At 45.8% G+C, this 12709-nt stretch overlaps 1 protein-coding gene across 4 annotated transcripts in view; it reads right to left on the bottom strand.

The window, feature by feature from the left end:
- The window catches only part of CCDC171 (coiled-coil domain containing 171), a 216156-nt gene that overhangs the window by 193780 nt on the left and 9667 nt on the right, over positions 1-12709 (bottom strand). For 2 of the 4 annotated variants that reach the window (XM_083718393.1, XM_083718392.1), the window contains exons 5-7: positions 12030-12220; positions 9332-9463; positions 822-972 (exon numbers count right to left, since the gene is read on the bottom strand). In XM_083718393.1, coding sequence (XP_083574519.1) covers positions 822-972; positions 9332-9463; positions 12030-12220 — 474 coding nt within the window. The remainder of the gene's footprint in view (positions 1-821; positions 973-9331; positions 9464-12029; positions 12221-12709) is intronic. The other 2 variants (XM_083718395.1, XM_083718394.1) reach the window with 1 other exon arrangement.

Genomic DNA, 12709 nt, shown 5'->3' with positions numbered 1-12709 from the left:
ATTCAGAATAATTTTTTTCTTGTTTTCCTCCTCCAAAAACTAGGTGCGTCTTGTGGACTGGTGCATCTTACAGAGCGAAAAATACGGCATATCACCAGCTAAACGTCGCAATATATAGACACAGCATGATGTTCGAAGTAAGTATGGAGTTATGCAGAGGCCTTGGCCGGCTTCACGGTTTTCCCACATTGCAATTTTTGCACAGAACACGCACCCAGACGTCGTGATTTGCGATATACTGCCAGTTATGAAACCGATACCATGGTAGGGACTTCAAACCGGGTTTGGACGATACACGGGATAACCCATATTGAGATCCTGGAGGGCTGCCGGTTGGTGTAGACCAGGGCAAAATTTGTTCAGCAGGGGGCCAGTCCACTGTCCCTCAGACCTTGTAGGGGGCCAGACTCTTTTTTTGGGGGGGGGGGGGAGCGAATGAACGAATTCCTATGCCCCACAAATAACCCAGAGGTGCATTTTAAATAAAAGGACACATTCTTCTCATGTAAAAACACGCTGATTCCCAGACATAGCTGTCAACTTTTCCCTTTTCTTGTGAGGAATCCTATTCAGAATAAGGGAATTTCCCTTTAAAAAAGGTAAATGCTATGTTCCAAGGCCATCCGCAGGCCGAATTTAGAAGGCGATTGGGCCGGATCCGGCCCCTGGGCCTTATTTTGCCTACCCATGGTGCATACAGTACTGAGCCGGATAGGGCAATGGTCCGACAGACACCTTCCCATATGTTCTGGCAAGCTGTCAGTCCCCAACACCAAAGGTCTTCCGAGAACCGGAGCGGGGGGGGGGGGGGGGAGAGACACTTGCCTCAAGCTCTTTCTTAAGCCGGGCCTCTCGCTCGGCGCTGAAGTCGAGTTCACTGGCCTGCTGCCTCAGCCCTTCGGCGCAGCTGTTGTGTTGCATCTCCATGTCTTGCATTTTCTGGTGAAGACTCTGCATTGCGCTGTTGCTGTCCTGATAGAACAGAGGGAGAGGGGGGTGGTTATTGCTTGAACCACAAGCAGAGAAGTCAAAAGAAGATGACCCCCTTAGTAAAGGGACCCCTGACCATTAGGTCCAGTCATGGCCAGCTCTGGGGTTGCGGCGCTCATCTCGCTTTACTGGCCGAGGGAGCCGGTGTACAGCTTTTCTGGGTCATGTGGCCAGCATGACTAAGCCACTTCTGGCAAACCAGAGCAGCGCATGGAAACGCCGTTTACCTTCCCCGCTGGAGCGGTACCTATTTATCTACTTGCACTTTGACGTGCTTTCGAACTGCTAGGTTGGCAGGAGCAGGGACCGAGCAACGGGAGCTCACCCCGTCGCGGGAATTTGAACCGCCGACCTTCTGATCGGCAAGTCCTAGGCTCTGTGGTTTAACCCACAGTCCCACCTGTGTCCCCGACCCCCTTAGTGCTAAGGACCAAAGAGAAGGCCTGCTTTGGGGTTCCCTGAACATTTCAGACCCCTACCGTCAGTAACCACGCAGTCAAGCGTCACACCCATCCCAAAGCCCCATCTTCCTTGTCCTAAGGCTGTGGTCCTAGTCACAGTTATCCGGAAGACTGTTCCATGGAACTGGAGCTTTTTTTTATTAGTTCCGGCCCCTCTCAGGTGGGCACCATTGAATAAGGAAGGTGCTCATGACAAGTTCCAGCACCTCTTTTTCTAGCAGAATAGCACTGCATGCAACCAGTAAGGCTTATAAGAATTTGGGACTGAAGTGTTTGGCAGAGTTGCCCAGTGATTCAAAGACATGTTAATTTTAAGTGCTTCAAGGTCATACTTCTAAACTGGTTTACATGTCTATGTAAGGAGCAATGTGCTTGAGTATTCTTTTTCTCCACCTGCAATACATAAATTCCTTATTATTTATACCCCACCTTACCCTCCACAGACCTCCATGCGGAGTTTATGGTTCCCACTGAGGTACATTAGGTTGATTTGCTTGTTTTTATAAAATTTAAATACAGTTGTATCCCTCCACTTACGTAAACTTCAGGATACGTGAGCAGCAAACCCGGAAGTATATTTCCGGGTTTTTGCCGCAAGCGCATGTGCAGAAGCGCTCTACCACCATGTGTGCGTGCGCAGAAGCCGTCCCCTCCAGTTGCGGAAACCTCGGGATCCGACCGGAGCTCCAGAATGGATCCCGTCCGCAACCGGAAGGACCATAGTACCGCCCTCATCGTAAGATCTCAGGGCAGTTCAAAGAATAAAATACAAGATAGACAAGTACATAAAACGAAACAGCAAAACTATAACCCTCCCTTCCCACAGTCAAATTTAAAAGGCTGCAGAATATTATTCGGCCCAAGACCTGGTTAAAGAGGAACATTTTCGTGGGGAGCCACTGCAGAGAAGGCCCTGTTCTTGTGTGCCACCCTCCAGACCTTACAAGGAGCCAGCACAGGAAGAAGGGTCTCAGAATATGATCTCAGGGTCCGGGTGAGTTCATATGGGGGCGAGGCGGTCCTTTAGGTATTGCGGTCCTGAGTTTACAGTTGCAGTAATGGCTGGCCCAACACTACCTAGTGAGCTTCATGGCTGGGGGGGGGGGCGGGATCTGAACCTGGAGGTCCCCAATCCTAAGCCAACGCTATCCATCTGGTTTCCACACAGTCACACAAAAAAGAGCCGCAAAAACAAAAATGCAAAATAAATAGCAAAAACAGACAGACCTTAGTATAACACTCAAAACGGAAGCGTAACACTCAAAACGGAGCATGTTCGGCTTCTGAAAAAAGTTTGTAAACCGGAACGCTTACTTCCAGGTTTGCAGTGTTTGGAGTACCAAGGCATTTGAGAAACAAGGGACCACTGCAAAACCACTGCAAAAAACACATTGCACAGCTTCCTTTCCGGAGAGTGTGCCTTTACAGCAGATGAGAGGTCAACCTGCAAAGCCTTGCAAATTAGAATTTGGGCATTTGTATTTAGGCCTCGCTTCCGCCAAATCATTCGCATCACCTGCTACTTTTCTGAGCCTTTTAAAAGCAACAGCTGCGGGAGCAAGAGAACGAAGACGGCGGGGCTAATACAAAACGCTTCAACTGAAACCCCTCCCAAAGTAGAAAAAAAGATTTACAAACACTACTACGTCAGAATCTAAAAAAGCTATAAAATGATGAATTTTTAGATAGAAGAATGGAGGCCTTTTGTGGCTTTAAAAAAAAATACAGTCAAATGAAATCATGGTCAGGATTCAGGCAAAAGCAGCGATAGAAAAACGACACAGTAATTGTAATAGAGAAACTATTGGCAATAATACATTGCAGAAGTAAAAAAAACACTGTGGAAGCAAGGGTGAGAAGTCAGCTTACGTAATAACGTAATGATTTGATTTAAAGGTTTTTGTGAAAGTATTTGAAAGATTTAATAAAAATTATATATAAGGTATATATTTTAAAAAGAATCCAAAAAGGCTTTTTCCCATGAGCAAAATACTCAAAAGGCTAGATCTGCAGATTTGCTGCTGTTCTTCCTGCAACGTTTTACAATCAATTTAGCAGAGAGAATATTGTGCATTGGTTATCAGTTTGGCTGTGTGCTCAGCACACTCGTAGAAAACAACTTCCGCGGGGCATGTATTTATCGCGGCTGCTTAACTGCCCAATACGATGCTTTCTCTGCTTTCTCCATCATTAATTTCTAAATGTGTTGGTCTTGTTTTAGCTCCTCTGTGCGGGGGAGGAAAACACATATAATTAGCTCGTTGGGCTGATAAGACTTCGTGGTGGAGATCAGGGTACTTAAGGCGGCATTTACAGCTACCCGTTTAGTTTCCCCTGCAGTACTGCTTCAGACTCAAGTCGGCTCAAGGAAAAGGTTGCTGCAGGGTCACAGCCAAGGAAAAGGAAAAAAACCCTCCAGAGCCAATGTGTTAAAAGAACGCACTCGAGAAAAAAGCATGCACCCTGAGCTCTTACGACAACTTGGCCTCCTGATCCCGTCACTATTGTCAGCGTGACACACCAGTGCAGAAAGATTGACCCCTGCTTCCTACACTAACAGGATATCTTAGTTCTAGGAACAAATAGAGGCTCTTCTTGGATTCTCAGAGCACTCCATTCTGACAGCTGCCCAGAACCAAAACAGACGACACCCTGATTTAACTGCAAAAACTACTTTGGAAACATTGTTCCAAAAATGCAACCTTCATCTGGTTGTAAATATTGAGTCTTTCTGTAAAATAATGATTTAAATCAAGTCTTACTTACTTACAAGTAAAACAATCCTAGAATGGGCATGCTAGGGGATGCTTTGTACCAGCCAGGACAGTGATGGCCAAACTTGGCCCTCCAGCTATTTTGGGACTACAGTTCTCATCATCCCAGACCACTGGTCCTGTTAGCTAGGGATGATGGGAGTTGTAGTCCAAAAACAGCTGGAGGGCCAAGTTTGGCCATCACTGAGCCAGGAGAAAACTTCCCGTTTCCTCCCGAGCTGGGACAAACTTTCTCTGCATGTGACTAGATGTGGGCGTGGCCTAATCTGGGCAGGTGAGAATACCTCCTTTTGCTCCTCTTCTCCATTTGGCTTTTCTGCGTTTTAGGAGAAGAGACTGCTCAGTCGGTGTCACTTAGGAACTAACTCTCTTATGGGATAGTTCCACATGTATATATATACGTTTGTAACCTAAGTCTGCCTTCAGGGATCCAACTGTGAACTGAATGAATGTGAGTAAACTACTTTTATATGTACTTTAATTATATTGTTGTGTCTATTCTTTTTAAGAGGGACAAGAAGGGATCTTACCAGGAATCCTATAGAGAGAGATTCAGATGAGCCTGCAACAAGCAAACCGCGGTGCATTTAAAGAGGAATGTTTAAACTCTGCTGAGATATAGAACTTGCCAACGCAAGTTAGAAAGGATATCATTAAATAATATACCCTCTCCCACCTCCCTGAACATTCCCAGTGTCACAGTCCGCTTCACTGGCAATCAAAGTCCTGGCAGGGGTCGTCAGGACCGGGTGCAAGATGGTGGGGTGCGAGCAGGAATGGGGGTCCAGAAGCCAGGAGTCAAGATGCCAAGGATCCGAGGGTCAGGAAGCAAGAAGTCAAGGGTCCAAGGATCAAGAAGGAAGCAAGAAGCCAAGGTTCAAGGATCAGAAAGCAAGACGCCAAACGCAGCAAGGCAGGGAACGTGTTGCTGTGGCAAAGAGCTGAAGAGAAATGCTGACCTTATACCCCTTCCCAGCTCTTGCCACCAGGTGCTGTGAGCTACCAATCGGCCTCACCTGTGAGGCCACGCCTTGGCTCTTCAGAACAAACTTAGGAAGGCCCCAGTCCTGCAAAGTCTTGTTGGTCACAGTGCCTGGTTCCTGCATGCACCCCTGACACACAGTTAGTGCCAATGGATTTTCAGCATGGAAGGGCAATTTTCATCAGCTGGGGGAAATAAGGAATAAAATTACCAGCCCTTGCTACGGTTCTGGTAAATATTTCTCTCTCTCTCTCTCTTACACACATACCATGCCCAATATTATTTTTTAAAGCCAGACATGATTTCCAACCATGCAATAAAACTAATTTCTGGTTTTTCCTATTGGATGCTGTTGGGCAGGCACACAGCAGCTGTCAGAAGGGTCATCCATTGTTAATTTAGGCACCTGGTTTGAACTCCATGAAAGATGCAGAAATAATAAGACAGCACAAGCCTGCCATCTGTTTCTAAAAACAACAACACAGTTTTTGAACCCGCCTTTCTGTTTTATCAAAAAGATGGCCAAAGTGGTTAGCGACAAAATTTTAAAATAGTTCCATTTTACAAAACAAAGGGGGGGGGAGCAGCAGCAAATGGAACATTATACAGTACATCGATAGAGCAAGGAAAGATTCAAATGTGTCAGGCTGTAATAAAAATCATAACCACCACTTTTGCATAGGTCGAGAGCAAGACGGCACATCCAGGGAATTCAGAAACGGTGCAGAGCCAATTCAACCAGCTCCTTTTCAAATCTGTACCACGTATATATCCCCTAATGTAGGAGGCATTTCGAGAGAAGCAGGCACCAGCCCAGCAATTCCTAATGTGCAAAGTTTTGAGCAGCAGATGGAGAAGATAATTTCAATCCATTGTCCATATCTGCTTCTCAGCATTATATAAATAAACTGTACTTCAGAAACATAAACAGAGCCGCCGTTTTCAGTTCCCGAGGAAGCATAAATCAGCACCCACCTGCCATCTGTGCCTTGGAAAAGCTGTCTCTAAAGAATCAGAGCCATCTCCCCTCGTAACTAAGCTAACGAATAGGCTTCCTCTTTAGGCCGTTTCTTGTACATCACAAGGTTAATGAACTATATACTACAGTAAGCTTAGAAGGAGGACCGATTATCTAGAGCAGTGCTTCCCAAAATTGGGTCTCCAGCTTCTTTCTGGACTACAACTTCCATCATACCTAGCTAGCAAGACCAGTGGGCAGGGATGATGGGATTTGTAGTCCCAAAACATCTGGAGGGCCAAGTTTGGGAAAAACTGATTTAGGACCTTGGCCTTCTAGGTTCTGTGGGATTGGTATTTTGTTTTGTTTCTGTACAAAATCATCTTATACAGTCATACCTTGGTTCTCAAAAGGAATCAGTTCCGGAAGTCCATTCGACTTCTGAAAATGTTTGAAAACCAAGGCGCGGCTCCCGATGGGCTGCAAGAGCTTCCTGCACTCAATCGGAAGCCGCATCGGACGTTCGGCTTCCAAAAAACGTTCGCAAACTGGAACACTTCTGAGATTGGTTCAGGAGCCAAAACGGACAAGTACCAAGGCAGTCGAGAACCAAGGTGCGACTGTACACACAAAATAAGAGTGGATCAGTCATTTGCCCTAAATAGTTCACCAAACTCAAGAGCACATGGGGAAGAGAGGAAGAAGAAACCTTATTGCATGAGTTATGCTACGTTGGATCTCATCCATACAGAGCAGGGGTCAGCAAACTTTTTCAGCAGGATCCACTGTCCCTCAGACCTTGTGGGGGGGGGGGCGGACTATATATATATATTTTTGGGGGGGAGAAATGAACGAATTCCTATACCCCACAAATAACCCAGAGATGCATTTTCAATAAAAGCACACATTCTACTCATGTAAAAACACATTGATTCCCAGACCGTCCGCAGGCCAGATTTAGAAGGCGATTGGGCCAGATCCGGCCCCTGGGCCTTAGTTTGCCTACCCAAGAGGGAGGAGGGGAGCAGCCCCCAAATCGACTCATTCACACTCAAACGGTACAACTAAGTTTGAAGTTGAAATACCAAGGGAGACTTGAGGATTTTTAATTTTTCCACGACCCAATTCAAGTAGCTGGAATTAAACATTTTATCACCACAGGTTCCGCGGAAGGAAAACAGAATAGACCCAAACTATGTGGGCTTCAATGAACTGCAGACCCAGGTGTTAAAAATTTAAAAATCTACTGTGGTATGCTGTGTTTCTGGCCACAAGATGATGCTGTTGCATTTTTTACAGAACCTCTGGTCTTCCTTTGATAAGAGGATACTAGGCAGATGAACACCGCAGGTGGAAGGAGCGACTTAAAAGCATGGTTAATTCTCCTTATTTCTAAAGGACAACTCTTCAAACGGTTTCTGGTCCAAGGCTGCCTTTCTGTCTGCTACCAGGCACTGGCCACATTTGCATGTGACAATAAATCAGGGTTGCTGGCTTATTGTGGTTTATCGTGGACATGCAGCAGACTGGTCAATCACTCCTGGCTCCTTCCTCCTCCCTTGATGCAAGCAGGAGAAACAAACTCGGAAGCCACAATTAAGCTTCTGGGATTGTGGTTTCTTGCTCACTAACAAGCCAGGAAACGGCGATCTGCTATCAGTTTAAAAATCCGGGCTTGTTAGGGAGCGACTCACCACAATCCTGGGTTGGGGGGTCACAGGAAGCCAAGCTTAATTGTGGCTTCCGAGTATGTTTGTTTCTCCCAGTTGGGAACCAGGAGAGGCTGTGCACAAGAGCACACGGCTCATGCGCAAAAAGCCACAATAAAAAGCAGCAACCCTGGCTCCAGCCTCCCAACCTGATTTTCGGTGATTCTCTAGCAAGCATTTGCATGCCATGACTGAAATCTGTTTTGAAAGGCAAGGCTAAAAGGATCAGATCTTCTGCAGTTCGATTTTTTGTGGACAACGGAAGGCAAGTGTTTTGCAGAGCAGCCACAAAACACGCAACACCAAAAGCTTGCCAGGCCACATCTTGCCTTATTTTAATGCATAGTTAAATCTGACAACACCCCCCCCCCCAAAAAAAAAACCCCCACCAGCATTCATAGTTGCACCACAGGGCAGAGTAGGAAAATGTCAAAATAAATAGAAGAAAACCTGGTCAACGTCACAGAGTGTTCACGAACTCTGACATCTAGATCTGAAAGGTATTGGAAACATGGGAGCATGTAGGGCAATATCTGTAGGAAAAGGGGGGGGCGGGTAGCAACTTTTAAGAACTCTCTCATTGCAAGTCCAAAAAGACATCTGCTTTCCATTTCCATTTCCAACTGTCCCTGAAGGGCTCAGACTAACAGTAATAATAAGTTTAAGTATGTTATCCAGTGCGCTTAAAGAATTACAGTGGTACCTCGGTTTTTGAACAGCTTAGTTCACAAACAACTCTAAACCCGAACACTGCAAAATTAGAAGTAGGTGTTCCGGTTTTCGAACTTTTTTTTGAAGCCGACTGTTTTGAGTCCTCTTGTGTTTCCTGTTGCGCTGCCAATTTGCACCACCCCCCATTGTAATTCAAGCCTTCCGTTTCTGACTGCAGTGTTCCAAGGTGATTTTTGGAGCTCATATTTGGTGCTTTTGTTTTACTATTTATTTTGCATTTTTTGTGTTGAGGTTTTTTCAGTTAATTTGTTTTTGTGGCTGTGTGAATCCCAGTTCAGCTATTGATTGATTGATTGATCGATTGATTGTGTGACTGTGGAAATGGATAAAAAACCCCATCCAAACAATGACTATCATCAGTGCAGGTAAGATTTAAAAAAAATAAAAATTAATCATCTAGAATACTGTTTTATTTATTTATTTTATAGTACAGTACATTATTGCTTTCATTTTATGGATCAATGGTCTTGTTAGACAGTAAAATTCACGTTAAATTGCTGTTTTAGGGGTTGTTTTTAAAAGTCTGGAACAGATCAATCCACTTTGCATTCCTTTCTATAGGAAAGTGCGCCTTGGTTTTGGAACGCTTTGGTTTTGGAACAGACTTCCGAAACGGATTAAGTTTGGCAACCAAGGTGCCACTGTAAATGCATGCTAGGTTTAGTTCATCACATATAGACATTAGTACGGCTAAAAGTAGCATTGCTGAACATGACCAGGAATACCTGCAACAGAAACTGGAGTTCATTTCTTTCTGCTTTCCATCGATCTGCCTGAGACCTAAATTCCTTTGCTGCCTCCTCCCTGATCTCTGCCTCTATTATGCTCCTCTGCTTCTGGTGGTGCTCCAAAGTCTCCTTTGTATGGATAAAGTTTAACTTTTATTTAATTAAAACATAGGTACCATGCATCACAACCCTGAAACTAATAATATCAGTTAGAAATAAGGCCACATGCATTTGATTCCAGTTCTCTAATGTTATTAGGAGAGAGAGGTCATTCCCCCAAGACTATCTTCCTTCACTCATTACAAATTCAGGAGGCTGAATGAGTGAATGGGTCTTTGCATCAAATATGTTAGTCACATGCCGAGGAGCCTTCAAACCACGGCTTGGAAGAGCAACAGAGAATTATCTAGCTCAGCAGCTCTTCTTCCTCTTTCTTGGAGGGGAGAAGAAAATTAACTTCCACTTCTAGTAAGCAGAAAGCCATTGTAACTAAATACTACAAGTGATGGTTTACTCAAAACATCCTTGCCTGCAAACCGGAATCTCAAATGACAGTATGACCTGGCTTTCAGGTCCTGATTTGCAGGCAAACTCCCGTTGGAGCAAACCATAGTTTATTGTATTCAGATGAGGCAAGGAACTATGGCTGGCTATTAACTAGAGGTTTAAGACTCTTCTCTTCTTCCCTCGTTGGAGGGAATAGCGGAGGAGAAGGTTTGCAAGTCCAAGGCTTGTCACTTATCCTTTCAAATCCTCCCGGGCATGATTTATGGCCTTTGCAGCTGCAACCCATCAACATCTCAGTGCCCTAAGTTCCCACATAAATGCTAGGATCAAGAGCAGGGGTCAGCAAACTTTTTTAGGAGGGGGCTGGTTCACCACCCATCAGATCTTGTGACGGGCCAGACTGCGCACACACACACATAGCAGAGGGGGCCTTCTCTCTCTTCCCCAGTTCCACCCGTCCCCCTGGTTTCCTACTTCCTCCGCCGCTCTGCCTGCAGTTGGGAGCCGGCGGTGGTTGCAGTGCCTCTCCTTTCTAGCCAGCTTTACCGGGCACCAGGCGTGGGGCCAGCAGGCATGCCAAGCTCCAGCTGAAGCCCTGCAACGCACCCGCCATGATGCCCACAGCGCAGCCATGGACGGAGACGCTGGCAGGTGGGTGACGAGTCTTGGCCGCACCTCAGCGCACAGGCGGCGAGGCTTCGGATTGGCTGGCTGCTGGCACCAATCAAAGCCCAGCTCCCCTCCTCCGCAGGGCAGGGAGAAGCCAGGAGGAGGCACCACTGCGGTGGGGGGGGGGCGGAAATGGTGCCCGGAAAAAAATTGCAAAAAATTATAATGGTGCAGCCCGAACGATCACACCGATCCAAGCAGCAATTCCAAGTCCGTCTGTGGGCTGGATCCAGAGAGCAATTGGGCCTGATACAGCCTACAGTCCTTGGTTTGCTGACCCCTGATCGCCCATAGCAACAGCAGGTAGGTGCTTTCCCTTCTACAACCAGCTATGAGGCAGAACCACTTGCTTGCCTTACGCTGCGGTCAAAGCCTTCTGAAATCCATGCACATGATTTATGGTGCCTTGCTTTTCAGGGTTTGTTCTAGTAAACTTGTATAAAAGCAGCAGCAGAAGAAGAATCAATATGAAGAGGCAGAATGTTTCTGCTCTGAGAAAATTACATTATTGAAATGCAGACAACTAACTGCATGCCTAGCAAGCCGCACCTTGCAGCTTTGGTAAAACACCGCATATGCTGTTATGTGGCAGATTGCAGAATGTTCCTTAACGTTAAACAGCTTTTGAGCTGGAGAATACATCCTTAGAGCAGGGGTAGGCAAGGTTTGCCAGCCATGGGCCGGATCAATCCCACGAAAATCATCCGTGAGCCGGACTGGTGCAGCGCGATGCTGGAAATCACATCTGCACATGTCCGTGGTGCCAGAAACTGCTTCTCTGCATGCCCAAACGCCGAAAATCGCACCTGCGCAGAAGCGACTTTCGGCGTCTGGCCATGTGCAGATGCGATTTTCAGTATCTGCGCATGTGCAGAAGCAATTTCCGGCCTGCTCAGCAAGTCCCTGTGCTGCACTGCGCCGGTTTAGTGCAGCGTGCCGGGGACTCACCAAGCGGGTGGCTCAGTTTGGGGGAGGCTCGTGGGCCAGTAAAACAGCCTTTGTGGGCCGCATCCAGCCCATGGGCCGCATGTTGCTGACCCCTGCCTTAGAGCCGCTGAACCTTGATTTCAACAAGGCTCCCACTAGGCACAAACATTTTTAGAGGAACTGGTCAGGATTCACCCATTGATCGGCATCAGTAGAAGCCCTGTACAAAGAGTTCTAACTTGTGCATGTTTTGCTATGCCAACTTTCTGTATACCTGTTCATTTTCATGTACATGGGATGGAGGAAGTTTAACAAGTCATCATCAGAAAAACCTACCACCCACACAGAGTTAAAAGGAAAGGGAAGGGCATAAATGCCACCCTATGCTCTTTGGAAGAAACACAGGTTGATAAGAAGAAGACAGTACATTGTTCCAGATTCTCCCAATTAGGGCAGAGCGATATCTGGTTTTCAACATTGCGATATATCACCAGCTAAACACTGCGATATACCGATATATCACGATGTCTGAAATAAGGATGGAGCTATGTAGAGGTGGGTCCCAATACTCAAAGTGTGAATAAATGCATACCTTCAAAATACTGTCCAGTTTAGCCTTCTCCTTCAAAAGGAATTCATATTCACTGTTGCAAGTATCAATGATGAGTTCTTTTTCAGAGATGTCGTTGATGAGTCGTTGCTGGTCTTCGTCCCACTGATGTTTAGCTATGCGATAGGTTCTCTCTGTCTCATTCAACTTGTGCTGCAAAGCTCTGATTGTTGCTAATGGGAAGAGAAACAAGGCTGTGGGCTAGTTCAACTTAAAAGCACTGCTGAAACATAATTAAAACCAGCAAAAGTTTTAAAACTTTTTTGTTTTGTTTTGTTAATAAACCTAGTCTTATACACGGAAAAATATGGTACTTCCTTTGCATGTGACTAAAGGTGGGTGTGACCTTACCTGCCCAGGTAACAAAAGGACAAGGCACACAGCACACCCTCTCTCTTTGACTTCCTCTCTTTGTCCTCCTCCGTTGTCAAAGCAGCTTTTTAGCTAGAGTTGCTCTGTTGGCTTCCAGTCAACAGAGGACACTGGGATTATCCAGTATATGGATATACTTTGTAACTCAGTCTGCCTTCAGGGATCCAACAGTGAACTGATGATGTGAGTAAGCTTATTTTATATACTTTACACAAGACTGTGGGGTGTTTATTATTTTAAGAGGGAGTTCAAAAGCACGTCAAAGTGCAAGTAGATAAATAGGTACCACT

The sequence above is a fragment of the Podarcis gaigeae genome (genome assembly GCF_964106915.1).
Source record: "Podarcis gaigeae genome assembly, chromosome: 17".
NCBI lineage: Eukaryota > Metazoa > Chordata > Lepidosauria > Squamata > Lacertidae > Podarcis > Podarcis gaigeae.
This window is presented reverse-complemented; position numbering and strand designations above follow the sequence as displayed.